This window comes from Podarcis erhardii, assembly GCF_964252035.2.
Source record: "Podarcis erhardii genome assembly, chromosome: 6".
NCBI lineage: Eukaryota > Metazoa > Chordata > Lepidosauria > Squamata > Lacertidae > Podarcis > Podarcis erhardii.
The window spans coordinates 25,944,319-25,966,596 of record NC_138510.1 but is presented as its reverse complement, the minus strand read 5'-3'; the positions used below and the strand labels follow the sequence as shown (position 1 = coordinate 25,966,596).

The 22,278-nt window shown below is 44.0% G+C and overlaps 1 protein-coding gene and 1 long non-coding RNA gene across 7 annotated transcripts in view; one reads left to right on the top strand and one right to left on the bottom strand.

The window, feature by feature from the left end:
• Nucleotides 1-10,081, top strand: part of PPP1R16B (protein phosphatase 1 regulatory subunit 16B) — a 79,216-nt gene extending 69,135 nt beyond the window's left edge. For all 5 annotated transcript variants that reach the window (XM_081867754.1, XM_081867757.1, XM_081867756.1 and 2 more), the window contains 7 exons: nt 28-131; nt 1,380-1,504; nt 4,576-4,701; nt 5,331-5,406; nt 5,720-5,849; nt 7,537-7,705; nt 8,540-10,081. In XM_081867754.1, coding sequence (XP_081723880.1) covers nt 28-131; nt 1,380-1,504; nt 4,576-4,701; nt 5,331-5,406; nt 5,720-5,849; nt 7,537-7,705; nt 8,540-9,061 — 1,252 coding nt within the window. In that variant the 3' untranslated portion in view covers nt 9,062-10,081. The remainder of the gene's footprint in view (nt 1-27; nt 132-1,379; nt 1,505-4,575; nt 4,702-5,330; nt 5,407-5,719; nt 5,850-7,536; nt 7,706-8,539) is intronic.
• Nucleotides 10,082-20,708: 10,627 nt separating this feature from the next.
• LOC309345234 lies at nt 20,709-22,233 on the bottom strand. Of its 2 annotated transcripts, none has more exons than XR_014158125.1 (2): nt 22,157-22,233; nt 20,709-20,907 (listed from the first exon to the last, which is right to left on the bottom strand). It is a non-coding gene; the product is annotated as an uncharacterized lncRNA (long non-coding RNA). The 2 variants fall into 2 exon arrangements; XR_014158126.1 differs by lacking the exon at nt 22,157-22,233 and adding an exon at nt 22,057-22,144.
• Nucleotides 22,234-22,278: the final 45 nt, after the last annotated feature.

Here is a 22,278-nt window from a genome sequence, read left to right as displayed (position 1 = left end):
CTCTCATGCCTGGCTTTCTCCTTGCAGTGGAGCAGACCTGCTAGCGGTGAATGCAGATGGGAACATGCCATATGACCTGTGTGAAGACGAACCAACTCTAGACGTCATTGAGACCTGCATGGCATACCAGGGTAAGGCCCGGTTATGAGAAACTGGAGCTTCAGGTGTGGGCTTGTGTTGCTATTTGACTTCTTCCTGTGGAGGTTGAATGTCCAGTGCAGGTGACTCAAGCATCCCATCCTAGCATGGCTCATAGCAAGAATGATGAGAGCTGTAGTCCAGCTACATCTGCAGAGCTACAGGTTCCCTCATCATCCCTGTAAAGGAACAGCCATGCTGCTATTAGAAAATGTATTAGGGGTGGATGTGTGTTGCATCACATGAGCAGCAGAAGCATGCAGCCTTCTAAGGCCAATATAAAACCCAAACCTTCATGGCATGGTGACACTGTGGAGGGTTGGGGAGGGGTATGTATTATTTGTGAGCACCCAGGCCATGTTCTCATGAGTCAAACTATTGATAGCCACCAATTTAGAGGAATTTAAAAGAGGATTAGACAAAGGCTAGGAATAATGGAAGCTGTAGTCTACCTGTTACCCTATCCCTGATCTAGCACATTAAGTTATCTTTTCGCATCCATGAAAATATTTAGGTTTAAAGTAGCTCTGTTCAGCTGCACAACTGCTGCACCAAACTTTAATTTCTTCCGGCAGTTTTGTGCCCAGTCCTGGGCAAAAGAAAACCACTTTCTGGAAGTAAACAAGGCAGTAGTCTCTCCCCATGCAGAGCTATGTGTGTGCCCTGATGTTCCCCACATGTACACCAGAGCTGCTGAAGTCAATGACTGCAGTCTAGCAGATTTATTTATGTATATCCATCCCCGTAACCATTTCGATTACTATTTGTTGATTTTTTTCTATGTGTGTAGTCTAAGGGGCTAGCTACATGTTATGTGCAAATAAAGGCGTTATTAATTCTGATGCTGCTGGGTTTTTTTTAAAAAAACAAAAACAAAAATTGCTCTGTTTGAAACACAAAAGCAGCAGGGAGGTATGCTTAACCCAGCCAGATGGGCGGGGTATAAATAATAAATTATTATTATTTTATTATTATTTTATTATTATAAACATTTTGTCATCCAGATGTTTCTTTGCTCCAAATGCCTCCCTCTCTCATCTGGCTTTCCCCCTGAAATTTTTTTTTAAAAGGTGTTCATAAGTTGAAGCATGCCTCCTGGAACAGATTTATTTTAAAAGCCACTCTCCTATACACATTTGCCTGTAACATGTATGTTAGCCTTTAAGCTAACCAAACTATTTTTCCGTTAAGTCAAATAGAACCTCATGCTGTTCCTACTCCTCTCCTTTTGCTCACTGTAGGAATCACACAGGAGAAAATCAATGAGACGCGAGCTGCGCCAGAACAGGCAATGGTTGATGATATTACAGAGATGATAGCAACAGGGCAAGATCTGAACAGGACCGATGCACAAGGTGCTACGCTGGTGAGCCATATTCTCACTGAATTATTATAAGAAGCTGGCTGCCTGCCTGCCTTTGGATGTAATTGGACTTGTAAATCTTCGACATTTCCTTTATTGCTTTTTTGCTGTGGATCTTCTTGAAATGACGGATGTTCAGGGTACACAATTACTTTTTAAGAGGGCTGAAAGGAATTTCGGTTCCAGTGGTATATTATTTTTATATTAGCCCAATCAAATCTTTATCATTACGGTTGATGGCCAGCATTAAGAAACCAGGATAAGAGGGTTATGTTGCTCTTATTTTAGTTATTCCATTTGTGTTTCGCCTTTTCTCCAAGGAACTCAAGGTTCTCAATAGCTCTCCCCCCCCTTTTTTTTCTCACAACAACCATGTGAGGTAGGTAAGCCTGGGTGTGTGTTAAAATACAAGACATGAGAGCTCCATGATCTGATGTCCTGAAGCTTCTGTTTTTAGCTTTTAAAATTACTGCAAGGGTTTTCGTTTTGATTGGCCCTGTGGCAATAGAGGAAGAGTTGTATTTTCCACAGCGGGGCAAATAGCAGCTTTGCAGGAGGGGATTTAGATCAGGGGAATTTTGCAAGGAGGGAACGGTTAACTCCTCCTCCCTCCCAAATCTGTATCTCTTCTGAGCTGCTTTATTATTTTAAAAAAACCTTCTGTACTTTGGCCCTAGTATGAGCAGGCATTGACAACACACCCTTGCCCCCCCCCCCTGGAATACTCCCCATACTCTGGGCTGACCCACAGTCAGACATCTGGGCTCCTGCTTAACTATTTATTCCTCCTGCCACCTTTTTACAGCCTTCCTCTAAGCAGCTCAGCTTGGTGTGCAATGAGGAGTTTATCTCACGACAGCATCACTAAACCTCTCTGAGGGTTCACCTGAGAAGTGGTGACTTCTCAGAGCTGCTGAAATCAATGACTGCAGTCTAGCAGATTTATTTATGTATATCCATCCCCGTAACCATTTTGATTACTATTTGTATGTGCATTCCGCCGTAGGAATTGCTCCAAGGACATCCTTCTGGCTGAAAAAGGCATCATTTCATCACTGGTACAAAATGGGAGATTCTGATCGCTAACTACACCTGGTTTTGTTACTGTAGTTAGGGGTCAGGGATTAACGCAACATCGCATGAACTCTTCCAGATAGGAACAGTTTGAGAGTGTGTTGGGTGTGTGTAGATCTCATCCCTTTTTGCTGTGGTCTTGGGTAACAAAACAGGTGGCTACATAGTGTTCAGTGTGAGTTAATTCTGCAAGTGAGCTTTAAATTGATTCTCACACTCATCAGTGCTTAGGAAAATGAAACCACGTTCATTTTTAATCTGGAATAAATACCGTGATGTTCAAGAGTAGGTTTGTATGTTAAGAGCTGCCACCACCGACTGCTGAAATGTGGCATGTCAGGTGTCCTAATGTGGCAGGTCAGGTGTCCTAAATGAAATTGGTGTTTGCAATTGCTAGTTCTCATCAAATGCACAGGTTGCTGCACTTTATTAATTTTAGCATTCCATGGGACAATTGCTAGTATTACTATCCCTCCTTCCCTACAGAGGTGTGCCTGGCACCTTCACTGCATATTTCCACAGTATGCTGAAGATGCATCTATTTACCCTGGCCTTTAACACTTGAGATGCATATTTTTGGACCCACCCTGATCATAATTTGTTTTAAACCATTTTTTATATTGTATTTAAAATTGCAGCAACCTTCACCAGGATCTTACGAGTGAAGATCTGTATTTTTGTTTGATTGATTAATAATATTAATATCCACTTCAGTGAGGCATTTTAATTCAGGAAAACAGTATAGCAACATAGCTTAGTTTGTAGTGCAGGAGACTGTTAATCTCAGAGCTGTGGGTTCAAGTCCCACGTTGGACAGAAGATTCCTGCATTGCAGGGGGTTGGACTAGATGACCCTTGTGGTGCCTTTCAACTCCGCAGTTCTGTAACTCTACAATTTTAAAAATTATAAACCTATTGGAGAATTAACAGATTAGAGTTAAATGAATGTGACACAAGATTGTAAACAAGATGATAAATTGCAGGCAAGCATTGACAATGATGCAAATGGGAGCGGGAGATGTGAGGGAGTCCAAAGAAGTCACGAAAGTATGTTATGATATATGTTATACTGTTTTCTATCTTTGCATTTATGTTTAAAAACTTTAATAAAATATATATTTTTTTAAAAAAAAAAATCTTCCCCAGTACTTGGCCCTGATCCAAATGGTGATGGTTTGCGGGGGGGGGGGGGTGTTACTGCTACACAGCTGTTCCAACAGAGGGGAAATGTGTTGGGAGATTCACTTACGTCTACTCTGGCCCTAAGACAAGTTGTTTCAGTAGCAAAATTGATAACGAAAATCTGTTTTGCACATCAAGCTCTCGCAAGGAATGCAAGGAGCTTCTCTATCATAGCAATGCTCCGTTCACTTGGAGCCCCCTATTGGTTTTGTGGAGTTCTGTCTGTTTGGCTGTTAATGGCGAGCTATGGGTGAAATGGAAAGGTTGTGGGTATTGAATTTATATCAAGCCATGCTTATTTGGCTGGGCCAGTATTAGGAGCAAGAGCCATAAGGGTTGTGCCATTGTGGCGGAGCACACATTTTGCACACAGCTTCAGTTCCCAGCATCTCCAAGTAAGGCTGGAAGAGACCAGGCAGACCGATGATCTGACTTGATATATGGCAACTTCCTATGTGCTCAATGCCATACTTTGCTTGGGATAGTCTTGATTTTATATTAGGATCAGGTTATCTGAGCTTGGCAAAACATCTGCAGATAATAAAGAGTCTTGTTGCTAGCTGTGCAGGTTCAGTGCTAAGAAATTAAGAGGCAATTGCTGAGCATTTGCTTTGAGTTGGAAAGGAATGGGAGCTGAGGCAATCTTAAGAACTCTTAATTTCTGAAACGGATGCAAAGCTGAATGAGGTATTGGTACAAGAAAGCTGGAGCCCAGTTGAGAATGCAGCTTAGGTCTTTGGGATGCACTTAATCCTTAAGGTCAAGCTCTAGGTTGTTTCAGACTCAATATAAAAGGCATTGCCTTCTCCTTCTCCTAGTTGCATATAGCTGCAGCCAATGGCTACCTGCACGCAGCAGAGATTCTTCTGGACCATGGAGCAAGGCTGGACCTCAAGGACTGGGATGGCTGGGAGCCCCTCCATGCTGCTGCCTTCTGGGGACACGTACGTGTTTTGTTTCCATCCTTTCAGAAGAGGGCAAGACCAACTCATGAGAAGTAGTTCCTCAAAGACTTTTACCTATGATAGCTAAATAGAACCTCAATATTATTGGCTGGGGAGCAACCATGAAGAGAGCCTTATATCCTACCTGTGAGCTTCCCAGCTGTGGGGAGACAAGATGCTGCAGTACTTGACTGGAGAGCCAATGTGATGTAGTGGTTAAGAGCAGTAGACTCGTAATCTGGTGAACTGGGTTCACATCTCCGCTCCTCCACATGCAGCTGCTGGGTGACCTTGGGCTAGTCACACTTCTCTGAAGTCTCTCAGCCCCACTCACCTCACAGAGTGTTTGTTGTGGGGGAGGAAGGGAATAGGAGATTGTTAGCCGCTTTGAGACTCCTTCGGGTAGTGATAAAGCGGGATATCAAATCCAAACTCTCTTCTTGACAAGGCCTTCTCCTACCTGCTCTGGCCAGGTTGAAGATGAAGTTCAAAACATATGGAGGGCACCAGACTTCTGGTCTGATTCAGCAATTTGGCTCTTCTTGCAATGCTAAATTCACCTGTATAAAAGACATGGCCCTAGTGTTCGGAGGACTAGTAAGAATTTTGCTTTCTTTCCTTTATTCCAGATGCATATGGCAGAGCTGTTGGTGTCTCATGGCGCAAGCTTGAGCGCCCGAACCACCATGGATGAGATGCCAATAGGTGAGCTGTAATTCTGCCTCCGTTTGCACTTTCCATTCTTGGGCAAATGCATATCCTGGCTCCCCATCTGAATATCAGTCTTCTGGGGGCATGCTCTTTACACCTCCACCCCCCCCAAATTGCTGGGGGGGGAGGAATCTGAACCCAAGACTGGTTTGTGCATATGAATAAAAGAAGTTCATGTTTTCTGTTCTCAGTCCCAGGTGTTGCTGGGCTTGGAGTACTCCTAATAAAATGCAGTGTGTGAGCTGGGGACTTTAGCTACATCATTGCAGGGCAGCCAACTCAAGGGTTTGGTTTCTATTCCCTTTAGACCTCTGTGAAGAAGAAGAGTTTAAGGTTCTGCTCTTGGAGCTGAAGCATAAGCACGATGTCATCATGAAGTCTCAGATGAGGCACAAGTCCTCCTTGAGCAGAAGAACCTCCAGCACTGGAAGCAGAGGGTGAGTGAGCAGAGAGAAGCCATGTTGGGTAGATGTATATTTCCATGCCCTAGTGCTTGGCGAGTCTGAGCTTTGTAGCCGCTTAGTGTGATTTCCAACTGGCTGCAGTTGACTTCTATAAGCTTACTTTCAATAAATAAAAGCAGATTCAGCAGGAAAGGCAACAAAGCAAATGCACGCCATGATTGCAAGATTTAACTTGAGAATGTGGGCTTGTGGTGGGGACAATACTGATTTCCTACAAGAGATATTTTAGGAGGAAATCCTACAGGGTGGTTTATCGGGGGCTAAAATTAACCTTATCCTTCTTATTATTTTATATTGCACTGTTACCAAAATGTGTTGTTTTACAGAAGAACATAAGCAAAAAAATATATCAGGTGGTTCTTGCTACCAAGACCTTACAAAAACAATTTTATCTGTGTTAGTTTTGAAATATAGATCCAAAAAAATGGGAGGGAGAGGCATGGGTTACAAGAAGTGAATCTGATCAAATGCAGTTGCATGCAGTTCTATACATGCTCTAAGTCCCTTGAACGCGGTGAGATTTTCTTAGGCCTGCATAGGATTGTGTTGTGTTGAATGTGAGAACTAAGGAGTTAAGGATTCTCAACCTTTTTATATACCTACAGTATATTGAAGGAAGACGCACAGTTTGCTAGCATGGAATGAGAGCCACCTACTGACCATTTAGCATCATAGGAACTAATGCTTTAGTTATGAATTATGGAGCAATTACATGTCCTGGGCAAAAATATTATAGCAGATTTGCATATTTGCTTACTCACAATAATTTATGCAAGCATTTCAATGAATTCAGTTGCTGCTAAACCAAGGCACAAGTTGACAGATTTTAGGCTTGCGCATGGGATCTTTTGAATTCTTTTTGCTACTGTCCTGAGATTCACAAGCTGCAGTCTTATGTAAAAGATACACTCTTCGGCCAGTTAAAGAATTCTGAATTTGAGTAACAGAACTTAAAGGAGCTCACAGCCTTTTCATGCAGAACTCCACTCCTGGGCTCTTCATTTCAGCAGTATAACTTAGGGTGTAAAGGGAGTCATTTTGCTGCTGCTATTATTAAATATAACTGGGAGTCAGAATCCCTTGCTTATAACCTCCAGGTTGGATTACTGCAATATGCTATATATGGGGCTGCCCTTGGCCTAGAAGCTGCAGCTAGTGCAAAATGCAGTGGCTTGGCTTCTCACTGGGGCAGCCTATCTCCACCATGTTATGGTACTGCTGAAAGGATTGCACTCACTGCCAATAAGCTGCCGAGCTCGATTCAAGGTGTTTGTTCTTGTGTACAAAGCTCTATACAGCTTGGGATGAGGGCATCAAAAATATTGCCTCACCCCACCTTGGAAAAAACAACGACTTTGAGTCACGGCTGGGAAAGGTGGGTGCGCTTAGGCCTGGTAGGTCAATCTCTGAAGTCCCATAGGCCTAATCACTATTACTACTACTACTAATAATAATATAATAATAATAAGTACAAAGGGTGAAGGGTACTTTCCTTATTAGCAAGGCCTGAAGATGCTTATATGCAGTTTATATGCAACTTGGTGAACAATTCTGAAGGGCTGTTCACACTGCAAAGGTAGCTGCAGAACGATGAATGTAGCCGCTCCACTTCAGTGATTAATGTCTTCACAATCCCTCTCCTCTGTCCTTTTTTCCTCAGGAAAGTGGTACGGAGGGCAAGCCTTTCTGACCGTACCAACCTTTACAGAAAGGAGTATGAGAAGGAGGCCATCATCTGGCAGCAAATAGAATCTTCAGAAGAGCAGAGGACCTCTGGCTACAACGGTGACATCAGAGAGTCTTGCTCCAACCAAGAGAACACAGATCCAGTAAGGGGCAAAGTAATAACTAACTAACCCTTCTGTTGGAGTGAAGGTATTTCCAGTGCTCCAAAGTAGAGTGGAAGTTTCGTTATCCCAATAGCCTATGCTCCAACGTGTGCTCATCTATCGCCTCATGCTGATCTCATGGGGGTGTCCCCTTTCCCCTGCCCTGCCAATCCTGAAAGGTTTTGGATAACTTGACAAAAAGAATGGAAGCAGACTGCCCTGTGTCTGCTTATTGGCTTATGCATGTTTTCACAAGCCACAGGCTAGCCTAACATAGCAGGCATGCATAGCTCCTTGGTGCATGGAAATCAGTAAACGTCAGTCAAATGATAAATGGTTAGTCTGTGAAGAATACAGAGAACATAAAGATTTGATTGATTATGAAATAATCTAAGGAAGGGAAATAATTGAAGAACAGATTTAAATGCAAGTAAGACAACTAAGAGACGTGTGGTGAATGCGGTGGAAGTCTTTTATAATATTTTAACTAAGATTTATATATTGCAGTATTTGAAGCAAGAATTTGGTAATATTCCAGGTTATGAAAAGTATTTTTTTTTCTTTTGTCTTTTTTCTTCATATCTTTTATTTTTCCTTTTCTTTTTCTTTTTATTAGTTTTCATTTTGTAAAATATGTATATAAGTGTGTTTACACTGTTATGTATTGTTCTTATGTATTGTTCTTAATTTTTTTTGAAAAATTTAATATATATATATATATATATATATGTGTGTGTGTATATATATATATATATATATATATATATATATATATATATATATGATAAATGGTTAGTCACGGCTGAGCCTTTTTCATTTTCTTTTCTGTTTCAGAACTCTCCAGCAGATTCACCCACAGTCCTTCCAGAGCTGGTAACCAAAAGCACGCAGTGTGACTCGGAAACCCTCCTCCAGAACGGGCTCAACTTATCCTCTGCCACTTACCAATACTCTATCCCTAATGGAGATGTTTGGAAAATGCATTCTGCCCTGGACAATGAGGCAGGCCAAGCACTGCCCTATGAAACCCCCGGAGTCCCTGACTCTCATCAGATCTGGGGGGGCTACAAAGAAAGGAGCCACCAAACCCTCGCGGAGCTGAAACGGCAGCGGGCAGCAGCGAAGCTTCTCAACCACCCCTTCATCAGCACACACTTTGGGAGCAACGGGGGCAGCACAGCTGAGAATGGGGGAGAAGCGAAAGAGCACCTCATTAGCTCCAGGACTCCTTCCTATACGTCCAATGGGACTTCAGTTTATTACACAGTGTCGAGCGGTGATCCACCTCTCTTAAAGTTCAAAGCTCCCATGGAAGAAATGGAGGAGAAGGTGCACGGGTGCTGCAGAATTTCCTGATCCGATTTCATTCCTAACCAGCTGAGATGCTAAGCTGGGTAGGCATGTTGCATCCTCTGCTGAGTCTTGGTTGTTATCACTGCGGAAGGGGAGAATCTGGATCAGTCATCTCAGGCCAGGCTGTACCAGGCTTACTCATTTTTAGTACCTTACTTTGCTTTTGCAATTCCATTAAAAAAATCAAGCAAGTGTAGGTGGCAGAGAGAAATCCAGGACAGCTCCTTATTGCATACTCTTGTCCACACGAGAGAGAGAGAGAGAGATCTCATTACATCCATATGATTGCAAACCCCATCTCTATTTCTGAGCTTCTTGGGCCACCATACTCCTTAAAAAATGGCACTTTTGGAACAAACCCTATCAACACATCCTTGGTGCACCATTACCAAAGGTATGCGATCCAAACCCTAGCACTTTTATGAGCAGCATAGGTGGACTGTTGAAGGACTCACTTTGCCTACGCAAATGTGAGGTTTTTGCACACAGAAGACATATGCACTTTACTACAACAACCAGTAGACTGTTCTGTGACAACACAGTTGGGACACTTAGCCATCCTGTTGCCAATTTTTTTGAGCCACCATTTCCTGTTGTGCTCTTTGTACAAACACAGAGAGTTGGATAGGTCTTCTCTGCAAGCGGCAACCCTATTATAAATGAGTGGGATATTCTGAGCTCCTTAGAGGAGTGATACAGCTAAAGGGATTAATGGTTCACACATAACCTCCATTGCAGTCCTTTCACTTAGCACTTGAGCATAATTTGACACATGGCTGGCAAATTCAACTTTAAGTTCATCATATTTCATCAGAGAGCAGCTGTGTTTGGATTTCCCCCCAAACCACTGTTGGGGAAAGATTAGGGTGGATGGGATCTTCTTCCATTTGTCTAAACATTATTTTTTTGTCACTTGGACCGTTGTAATTGTATTTTTGGTTAGCCCATGCTTACTATGCCTAAGAGAGTATTTGAAATGGCTCTTGAACATTAAAGTTTGTGGCCTGTTTTGTTTTGGCAAAATCTTCCTGTTCTGCTGTGATTCTCATATCATCCTCTGATATTTACAATTTCTGGCTTTTCTAAGCTATTCCTCAGCTATTTTAGTAACCAGGGTTACTAAAACAAGGTTTGGAAACACTCAACTGTTTAAAAATATAGGCAGTAATGTACATTGAGAAAGTTGCATGGCCATCAATGAAAATTGCTGGGTTGAGTTCTCCTCTACCATAACATGCAGCAGTAACATTTATCCCATGTTGTGGTGTCATGACATTGTGCATTACCTCACCTTACTCATTGGCTGATGTGACTGCAGATGAGGAAACACTTCATGTCATGACATTGTGCAAGAAATAGCAGATCTTATGGAAAGACAGCCTCATATCATCTGTCTCGTGTAATTCTGCTCACATGGGAAGCTCTTGACAGTGAACAAAAGCCATCACACAGCAATAAGAATATTAACCAAGGGCTGGAAGCAAATCCTGCGGCCAAATAACCATGCTGCTCATTGAAGGTCTTCAGCATGAGTAGTCTCTCCTTCGGCTACACCATTGTGCAAGAAGTGGCATTCATCTTAAATTTTCCCCAAACATCAGTTTTATTTACTTCTGAAAGGCTGCTTGGTTTTTCATGTGCTGTGCAGTCTCGTCTCTTAAAGATTAGACACAGAATTCTTTCTCTGACAGCTCAAAGACCACGTCACTGTGGCATCCATTTTGAGAGTGAGGCCTAGCTTTTCCTTTATGGCAAAAACAATATACAATGCACAGCATAGCTATCTAAGATGGCTGACTTGCCGTCTCAACCTCTGCAGAATACAAAGCTGCTGCAGTGACATTGAAAGCAGCTGTAGGCCATGTGCAGTCCCCAATCTCCAAGTGGGGTAATCTCTCAGGGGGCTCAGTATATACTTGAGTTAGGTTTCCTTGGGATGTCGGTCACTGGAGGTTTGTGGTGGTGTCTTTGTGATGCATGGCTTTATAACACACATACAGGTTGAGCATAAGATAACACTCCAACATTAACACTCCAACAGAACTTGATTTCCTAATAGTTTATTTTGGGGGTGGCTTTTTTTGTGGTTATGGGTCATCACAGTCATTGCTTTGGTTTCTCATCGAGTGAAATCAGGCCTTTGTGTATTTGTCTTTGGTGACAAAGTTAGATCGGCTCCCTTCTTTCCTACTTGCTCCCAGCCAGAGGAAGTGACACATAGGAGTTGAGCCCTGATTCCCAAATGGCTCTTCCCTTCCAGAATCTCTGATCCATTGAGACATCTCCTTAACCGAGTCGGGTCCTTGACCATTCTTGCAGGGCCATCAAGATAATCTTGAACAATCCTCTTTGTCATCTCTACTTTCTTCTTATCCAACTCTACAAACAACCATGAGGCTGTGAGGAATCCCAGCATCTTGGCTAGCCATCGCCACCCCAGAACATAGCAATATATGCTCCAGGTATAAGCTGTGGAGGGAAAACAACTATAGCCACTTACTGCTATAGTATGGGCAGGATTCAACCAATGAGTCACAGCAGTGGAAGCCCGCGGAAAGACTCCCACTTGTGCAACAGGGCTTCCCCCACTTCCCTCCCCTGTGCCACCTGAAATTGGCTTGGAGGGTTGTGAGAACCTGCACAACACATGAGGGAGATTACTCCAGCTAGCAAGCTGAAACGCTTGCCCTGATGGAATTATCTATCATAGCGCAACATTAAATTCCTCCATATATGTCCTGGGTCTGGGCCACATACCTGCCTAAATGTGACGTGTAAATAAGCCTCGGTGTAAGAGAGTATAGAAGCAATAACAGTTATGGCTTTGCAAAGGATATATCTCATTTAAGTGATTTTGTTGAGAAAGCACCTCTGGAGCTAGAGCTGAGAAAACTAGTAAAATAATCGAAGATTGCACACACAATGCAGTAAACTTGCAAAAACTCCTTCAGCTCAGTTAATCAAGTTGTGCTTAGTGCAATCTTTGCTTCTCCTCGCAGTATAATTTACACCACAGATTTTGAAAAAGAATCCCCAATTAGTGCCCTTCAGATTTCATTGGGACTGTAACTTCAATCAACCCCACTTAAACCACAAGCTGTAAACCCCTCTTTTTTTCTTTGATTCACCACTCTTGGTTTGTGCAAGGGAGACAAGCCTGGATGTTCTGGGTAGTGTGGCAGCGGCGGCAGCAGAAGCTGACCAAAGTGATCACAACCTTCAGGCTGGGAATCCATATTTGCTCATTCATTCTAAGCCACAGTTCAGCTTAGCTGTATGTGCAAAACCGGGTTGTTGTCTTTCCTGTTATCAGATGGAAAAGCAGAAGTAGATATGCACAAGAAATATGGGGGTAGTTTTTGAAGATACGAATAGTTCCTTAATTAACATCTTGAATGTGACAGATCACTTTAATGTTCAGTGTGTCTGTTCTGAACAGAAGTCTACTGTGCCCTCAACTGGAGAGTAATTGTTACTGCACATGATCTATTTTGCTGTCAGCTAGTGAATTACACAGTGCCATTTTCCTATAGATCCTTCATAACCCGTGTAACCTAAATAAATCTGGCAATTTCTGAAGGCACAGTTCTTTCCATAGTATGTTTCCGAACACAATTCAAAGTGTTGGTGCTGACCTTTAAAGCCCTAAACGGCCTCGGTCCAGTATACCTGAAGGAGCTTCTCCACCCCCTTCATTCTGCCCGGAGACTGAGGTCCAGCGCTGAGGGCCTTCTGGCGGTTCCCTTGCTGCAAGAAGCCAAGTTACAGGGAACCAGGCAGAGGGCCTTCTCGGTAGTGGCACCCACCCTATGGAACGCCCTCCCACCAGATGTCAAAGAGAAAAACAACTACCTTTTAGAAGACATCTGAAGGCAGCCCTATTTAGGGAAGCTTTTAATGTTTGACAGACTATTGTATTTTAATATTTTGTTGGAAGCCACCCAGAGTGGCTGGGGAAACCCAGCCAGATGGGCGGGGTATAAATAATAAATTATTATTATTATTATTATTATTATTATTATTATTATTATTATTATTATTATTATTTTATTTCCAGGGCTTGTCCCACCATACCAGTGTGACAGAGAGCTGAAGGAAGAGGCAAGATCACCTTCATATATGTGTTTTGTATTACAGCTTACATTTCCAATCTTTTTTTTCAAAAATTGAAAATGATTCATTTTTTAAAAAAAAGTTGTACATAGGCTTTGACCAGTAGGCTACTTCTTTTGTCAGCCCCCACTTCTTGTACCTTTCCCTGACACTTGAGGATTTCCTGCATGTTGTCTGAAGTGCAGCATGGAATGTGTTCCTCTCAGGTGCCCAACCTGTGTACTTTGTTGTTGTTTTAAAGAAAGCAACCCTCACATCCGTTCCCTCCTTAGAGATCACATCTTCCTATGCTGCAGCAAAAATGTGTGTTACCACTAGGTAGCTCTGAGAGCCACTAGGGGAAGCCAAATCCCATAGCTTATCACTGTTCCAGGGTACACATTCCCAATCCAGACTTGGCAAGCATCTGCTGAAAACTCACCCTAGTGATCATTTGTTTATTAATCACAACTGCATAATTACATGCAAAAGGAAACTTTATTATTTGCCATAAGCTGAAAGCACATATGAAGTTCACGACCCTGAGGGGTTGTGGTTGAAGATGCAACATCCTCACAGACATCTTCAGATATATGAAAGCTGTTATGATGTCGCACAATTTTCACAGGAGCAAATCACTTGCAGGCACTGTGACCTGTAAGATGTAAATGCTAGTTGTATATTGAGATGTGAAGGATACATAAACTTATTTATTGAGAGGGAAGGGAACTTGTCAATAGGAGAGTACTAGTATGAGGCCTTCCTAATGGGCATCAAAGAATTTTATGGCTCTGCTCCATCTCTAGACATGCACATCTCATAGCTCTGGATGTGGATTCCTACACAATCATCATAGTGGGTCTCACATTAAGCATCCACATCAGGTCACCCAAGGAATTCATTTGCTTCATTGGGGTGTATGTCTGAAGAGTGTTATAGTTATGCTCTTCTTGTTTAAGGTTTTCGGTAGATGGAAATGTTGAAGCTGTAAGTGGCTTCCAGTCTTACGAAGAACTGCTCTGCTTAGTGTTTGGCAACAGTTCCATGAAACTTAAAGTTGCTTTTGAACTCCTGACAAGACAAACGTTCCCAAGAGTTATTCTTGTAATGCAGTTTCTAGTCATCTTATGCTTCTCTCCCCCTTTCTCAGGGTTTTTCAGATTTGCACCTAACATTTCCAAAATCCTGGTCTTGGGTAAAACAACAGATAAAGTCTATAATAGTAGCCTTACTTTAGAGCAGTGTTGCTTCATAATGGAGAGTTAAGAAAAGCAGTCCATTATGTTACATAGCTGTGGAAAGTATAGATCTCTTTTCATTCATTTGAGTTTATTTGCATAATGGTGGCTTGCACAGGTTGAGTCTTGGGTTACAACCCTTAAATTCTTCTCTAGAGCAATCCAGTGAATGTTAATGAGGCTATTCTGGAAGAAGTAGGTATGAGAATTACAGTCTTGATTTCTACACACATTTTTTTGTGCTCACCTGAAGATTATACTGTCCTTCAAGGCTTACACTCAAGGGCAATATACAAAATGTTGCTACTGGAGAATTGCACTCCTTCAAGATAGTGACAGAGTTAGATGTTAACATATCTCACATCTAAAAATTCAACTTTTCCAGGTTTTGACTGGAAAGGAAGGAAGGAAGCTGATTACAGAGTAAGTCCTGTAAATGTTATCCAGGGAAGATAAGCTACTGCACATTCAGGAAATAACAGTTTGATCAGCCCTTTGCAATAACTTGACTCTGTGGATCTCTATAAATGATGTACAAACAAAGAATGAGATTGTTTATGTGGTGGGGCCACGGGGCGTGGGCAGTCTTGGCAGGGGAAATACACCTGTATATTACATTAGCAGCATTGTGTACAAAAATGTCATTTTGGCACACAGAATCTAATATAACTTTTAAAATAAGGATGATTTGATATTTTATGGAATCAACTTCATATTGCTGTAATGTATGTATGAAAAGATGGTGGTTCCTTAACTGTTGAAACAAGTATATAAAATCTAAAACTGTCTGCAAGTATGATGACAAAACAGTATATGTGTGACAGTATTAGTTTCTGACTTTGGTGTCTTAACAGAACAATTTTTAATTTAAAAACTATTAAATTACTTTTAAGAACAAGATAGAAGTTGAGTGTTGAGTCCTTGTGCCGAGTTAAAACACTATATAAGAAATACTTGCCCTCTCAGATTGGCTTTTCATTATGCTGAAAGATGCCTACATATATACAGCTGTTCCTGAAGGACGGGGAGCATCTGGCAACAGTTGTAGGCCAAAACTGGTCCAGGACCAAAAGATGCTTTACTAGACAGCCGTCACTTGCAGTGCAGGGGTTTCTCATGAAGGGCAATTGCACGTCACAGCTCTTAACAGTGGGTTACATCAGGTAGTGATTATTGGCACTGGAACAAGTATATCCCTGCTCTCCTCTGTGAAATTTTGGAGCATGTGGTTTAAGGCCATGCTGGACATGGGGTTAAGTGCATCTTTGCATTTAACATGCATGTTATTTTAAAATGTAAATTGATAGTTAACGGGTATGCAGGGGGCAAGGAGGAAGACTTTAACCCTATTGCTCTTCTGCCAAGATCCTAATTAAAATTGGGGCATGCTCCAGTCCGACTTGCCCCTACCCCTGAGCCAATGGACACAGGGACGCGGACTTATAAAAAATATTGGGGGGGCCCGGGAAAGCTCATGAATAATAAATAAGCTCATGAATATGCAAATAAAGTGGCGCCGCCTCCTCGTGAGCGAATAGGGGAGAGCGTGCTGCGCCTATTAATCAGCTCCAAAGGAAATTGGGTGGAGCTTTTGCTCGGGAGGGAGGGCAGGAGGCATGCAGCCCGCCCCTCCCTGTGCATTTTGGGCTGGGGGAGGGGCGGCGATGGCGCTCTGCTGGAGGGGCGCCGGAGATTATTGGGGGGCGCGGAGCCCCCCCAAACGAATTTTTGAGGGGGCTCGGGCCCCCTCAAGCCCCATGGAGTCGGCGCCTATGAATGGACACACAGTTTCCGCTGTGGGAAGGAAGAAGCAGTATTGGAAACAAATAAAATGCACAGTGCTGCTCTACATAACAAGGAACAGCTAGTGCGTACTAATGTTGAAATGGTATTTGTGCTGAATATTGGATATCCACAGGGGACAGGGCAAGTATGTGTGGAAGCGGGGAATACAGTATGCAGGTTGCCCATGCCCATCCTGGCTTCAAAACAGTCAGGAAGTGGTCCTCCGATAGCATAGAGGCTTGTGGAAGGAGGAGCAGGGCAGAGTTCTCCCGTGAACTATGTGCAAGGCTGGTTTCTGCAACGGAGCAATCCAAAGGAGTGAGCTAATTCCACGGGCGAAGCTGACGCACCCTGCAAAAGAATGTTCGCAGCATCCATTGCAAAATGTGCTTCCTATTATTCATTGCCATCTGAACTTTCCCATCCAAATCGCAAAACCTGTGTTCATGGCTTGCTGCATAACAGCCCCATCTCTGAGAAGGATCGCTCAGATTTTCAGCTGGAAAACATGCTAGCAAAGAGGTGCGGCCTAGTTCTGCAAAAAGACCATGTCCGACCAGGGATCCTAGGTGAGCAAAAGCATGCTACATAACTGGATGGGGAACTGCACGTAGAAATAATGCTGGTTGTGTGGTGGTTCCTCATTTTCCAGTGGCTGGGGCTGCATGTGTTGAGAACCTTCAGAAAGCTGCAGTTACGCCTACATGTGTTCATGGAAGGAACTGCCCTACCAGTCACAGCACAAAGCATGCTTTGGCGCTAGCCACATCAACGCCCAGAGAATGAAAGCACATGCCCCACTTCTACTGCAGAAGCTAAGGAGGTTTGTTGATAGGAGATCACCTGGGAACCATTTGGAAGCTGCTGTGAGCTCCTTGGTGATAGGACAGGGTATAACAAGAATAATTAAATGCAACACCAGCAACCTATACACACAATGAGAAAAAGGGGTACCATAGCTGTTGCAACAGGGACAACTATACTAAGGTTACCAGATTTTTTTTCCAATGAATCCGGGGACACTTCAAACAAACAAAGAAACAAAGAAACAAATTACATTCAGGACGTTGATACTGCAGCGAAGGCAGAGGGGCAGCCGCTGCCTTGACCTCAATCACCTTCCTCTGAGGCTTCTATCTCCTTTATCCATGAGCCTGGGCAGCCCCTGAGTTGTTGGTTCTTCGGTGGTGGTGGTGGTGGTGAAGCAGTGCACAGTGGGTCAGGCATGGAAGGCGGAGGAGGGTTGAGAGCAGTGGTGGCGGCGAGGCTCGGGCAGTGCGATGCCTCCCTTCCCATCGGAGCAGCCCCGATTCCTTTTCTACTTGTGTGCAAGCAGGAGCGGGTGGGGATCCCTCAGCTGGGAAGGGAGGCTTCACACTGCCTTTTGGGGCAGCCCCATCCCAACTCCTACTTGCGTGCAAGCAGGAGGGGGCAGGGATCTCTCAGGCAGTGCGACGCCTCTCTTCCCATTGGAGCAGCCCCAATCCCATTCCTACTTGCGTGCAAGTAGGAGGGGGCGGGGATCCCTCAGCTGGGAAGGGAGGTTTCCCGATGCCTAACTGAGAGATCCCTGCCCCCTCCTGCTTGCATGCAGGCTCTGATAGGCAGCGTGAAGCCTCCCTTCACAGCTGAGAGATCCCTGCCCCACTCTTGTTTTCATGCAAGTAGGAGTTGGGAGGCTGCTCCAATAGGCAGCATGAAGCCTCCCTTCACAGCTTAGTTGCTGGCGTCAGGGAAGGTGGAGGCAGCCCGGAAGCTGCATCTTAGAGTCTCTGCACCACCATCATATGGGGACTTCCAAGCAGCTCCTGAAGCCAGCCAGAGCCAACTGCCCCAGGCTGCTGAGACTGCTGCTGCTGCATTTCCCAGGGACATTAGGTGAAATCCAGGGACATTCTGGGGATGGAATTTGTCTGGGGACTTATTTTCAAATCTGGGGACTGTCCCCGGAAAAATGGGGACATCTGGTAACCCTAAACTATACAGCATTTGCTTTTGTGTGACTTTGGTTGTCATTTACCTCTACCTGGTGGTAAATTTGGTGTATTGCATTTATTTGAAGCAACTGAATATCATGCTGAAGCATATCCAACACCTTGGCAGATCTGCTTGCCTTCACTTCCTGCCCTGCTGGTATGTGAACAGCAGTGTTAAACCTATTGCTGGGGGCAGTGTGCTGTCATGCATAGTTCACATACAAATCACTGAGGCACATGTTCCCGCTTCCCCTGAGTAGCAGCTTTTTGTGAACCTGGTCAGGGACGTAGATTAGCATTTAATCTGGCTTCTACTCCTATTTAAATAGCCGTGCTCGGATTGAGATCCAAGCAATCTTAAAGACTGCTGCATGGCTTACTTACTAAACACCCTACAATGAAATATTATACTGGAAGAGAATGTAATTGGGGAGGTCCATGGCTCAGAGGTCAAGGTTTGCATGCAAGGGTCTCTAGGTAGGACTGGCCTGAAAGCATCCCAACCATTTAGTGTCAACAATACTGAAGTAGGTGGACCAGTGGTGAAGCAGCTTCCTATGTAATTTTTTTTTAAAAAGTCATTTTTGTCTTCCTTGTGTTGGACGGATCCATTTTGGGGGAAATGCACCTGAATAACAAAGTTACATGGAGATGACAAGAGATGATATTCTAGAGTGGGGATGGATATTTTAGTGTCCCCGTCCCCCCAAGTAATTGCTGGACTGAAGCTGCCATCATTCCTGACCACTGGCTATGTTGGCTGATGGGAGGTTGGAGTCCAGCTACATCTCAAGACCAGCTCGTTGGTTACGGGATACATCTAAGAATTCTTAAATGGCTCAAGGGTGAACTCTTTAAAAAATATGTAGCTGGTCATCACCCATTAGTGAAAGTAGGCAATATAATGCCTTATTTCATTTTTAAAAAGATACGCAAAGGAAGCTGGGAAATAAGCCTTGGCTATGTTGGTGAAAAGCGTAATATAGAGAAGCAAGTCCGGCTGAGCAAGAACCAGCTTCTCCTCTGAAAAGGGAAGTCCTTTTAAACTTCTTTCAGAGTGTCATTTAAACACATGGAAAGGGCTTTATGGTAAGTATTAGATATCAGGACTTTTCCCACAACAGAGGGAAGCAAGCAACGTGGGCCTCAAGGCTCTCTGTTTGGATGGGTGCTGTTTATCTTGCTCATAAAATTATTTGCAGTCAGGGATGACAGAATATGACCATGTTTTCAGGCAACACTAGATGATTCAGGATGGTGAAAAGCAAGTGCTCCAAAGGCAATCTTGCCACACTGGGGAAATGAGAAACGAAGTGGCACATGTGGTATAATGTAAGTAACTACAAAACAGCCTTTGCTCCTGGTGCCCTCCAGATGTTTTGGACCAAAACTCCCATCAGCTCCAGCGAGGATGGACTAAGACCTGGGTTCAAACCCTTTGGCCAATCACCATTCCTCAGCCCAACCTACCGGTACCTCACAGGGTTGTTGTGAAGATAAAATAGAATGGGGGAGAGAGCCTTGAACTCCTTACAGGAAAGGTGGGGTACAAATGTATAGATAAATATGAGAGGTACACAAGAATTTGGGGCTCTTACAGCCCACAAGCTCTCTAATCCCTATCCAACTGTACCACCCATACTCTGTCCAAGGCCACCCCAGTCCTAAAACAAGATCTTCCACATCTGTGATCTCTCCTTCCAGATCAATCGTGTAGCAAGGCATTATGCATGCTAATCAGTGTGCGCTACAAGCAAAGACCAGAAAAAAACAAGTTGTGCCATGCCAAAGATGCCCACAGAACAGCTGTGGATGACTGTAGCAAGCATACCATGGAGGGCAAAGAAAGCATTCTTTCATCGCCCGCTATTTTTCTTCGTGCTCTCTGAGCATTCCTGTGTATATATACACATGCTGAAACGCATAACCTTCCATGGCTTTGGGAAAGACAGGAAGAACTCAGAGCCCTGGCCCTTCTCTTGATTAGAATTTGCTTTCTGCCTAGTGCATAAGGACTCAGAAGTGGCTTGTGCAAGTGTGCATCCATCCTGTGCTTCCAGATTGCCATCAGTAGGCTGGAGCTGAAGAGGCTGCATCGTTTGCCAGCAATCACTGCTCTGTGAGATGGCTAAAAATAAGCAGATAGGCCTGTGTATGCAATGCAGACTCTATGGTTGCAGAGCAAAGGTCTCAGGGTCCTGCAAAGGGCAGTGATACTGTCAGATCACACTCACCCAAGCTGTCAAAGACAGCCCCTAATGGTATTGGAAGTGCTTCACCACCAGCTTCTTTTCTGTCCACAATGGACAGCAAAGGAAGATCTTTCTAAGATCTCCACGAACACAAGATCATCCCCAAGTGTCCTGCTGGAGCTGCCCCGAAACTTCTAGGTATAGGGCGGTATTTCAAGAAACAAGAAAAACAAGAAAACAAGAAACAATAAAAAATAATGTTTATAGCAATGACCCACCCACCAACAGCATCCTGGTACACAAGGAGAAGCTAAAGTCAATTCCCAGTTCCTTCTCAGGAGTTCCTCCTATATTCATTCACAGAGGCAGTTTTAAAATAGATTTATTCCATCAATGAATGAATGAATGTAACTTGGGTTTGAATGGTGGACCACCATAAAGCAGAGGCCCAGAGCACCAGTAATTGTAGCCCGTCAGCTGCTATTGATTGATGCCCCATCCAGAAGTCAACTTGTGTGCAACATACATCCACGTGATGCGCCGGTCCCTATCAGCCAGACTGGAAACTAGAACAGACAATATACTTCAGAAATAAATAAAAAAAATTGACAATCTTGCATGAAAAAAGAATTAAGGCAGAGCAAAGTTGTAGAGCATTTGCTCTGCATGCAGAAGGCCCCCAGGATCAATCCCTGTTTACTCCTGGCAGAGCTGGAAGAGAACCCTGGAGAACCCAGCTGTCGGTCAGTATTGGGCAGGTGTGGGGAACCTTTGCCCCTCCGAAGGGCAATGCTTGCTAGGACTGATGGGAGTTGTAGTTCAGCAAAGGTTCTGCTCTGCTGGACTGAGCTAGATGGACAAATGGCCTGACTACCTTATGAAGTAGCCTCCTGTTTCTAAAGCTGGGGGAAGTAAATCAGAACCTCCAGATTAAAACACATAAATACATAATAACCATCACATCTTGAAAAGGATAGGGGGTAGGGTTGTGGCACCTTAAAGATATATTGTGGCATAATGCCACAAAAGTAAGTCCTGCTACCTTCAGAGGTCTTTAAAAGGTAAAGGTACCCCTGACCATTAGGTCCAGTCATGACCGACTCTGGGGTTGCGGCGCTCATCTCGCTTTATTGGCTGAGGGAGCCGGCATACAGCTTCCAGGTCATGTGGCCAGCATGACTAAGCCGCTTCTGGCGAACCAGAGCAGTGCACGGAAACGCCGTTTACCTTCCCGCTGGAGCGGTACCTATTTATCTACTTCCACTTTGATGTGCTTTCGAACTGCGAGGATGGCAGGAGCAGGGACGGAGCAACGGGAGCTCTTTAGTCCCTGGTAAATTCATTGCCGGCCAAGGTAGAAATCCTACACATACTTACCAGGCGGTAAACCACACAGAAGGCAGGGGGGCTTACTTGTGAGTAAACATATACAGGATTGCGCTGTAATATGTTTGTCTCCAAGTTGTCCAAAACCTCTTTCAGTGTGAATTTGCCGCAGTCCTGACCCTACTTACCTGGAGTAAACCCCATAGAATTAAACAGGGCTTAGGTCAAAGTAAACATCGGCTGCAACTCGGCTGGCGGTCTACTTGCTTTGTCGATAGAGAAAAGCGCTCAAGCAAGGACGCAGCCTCAAAACTTGAGATTATTATTATTATCATCAGCCTCCATCTCCGGCGGGATCCAGGTGACGCCGCAGTTTGCCTTATACCTACCTGATCGCAGCTCAGGAGCGGTTACCCGTCTGAGCTCAGTTCCCACCGCGCCCAAGCTCCGGGCGAAATGAATGGATACATGTTGCGCCTAAGAACTTACGGGAGGCAGAAACTGCTACAGCCGCCGAAATCCTCCCCCTCTTCGCCATGCGATTGGCGAAAGGTCTTCAAACGCAGCCAACCAGAGACTCGCTTTCGCACCTGCAGCCAATAGCAGAGGCG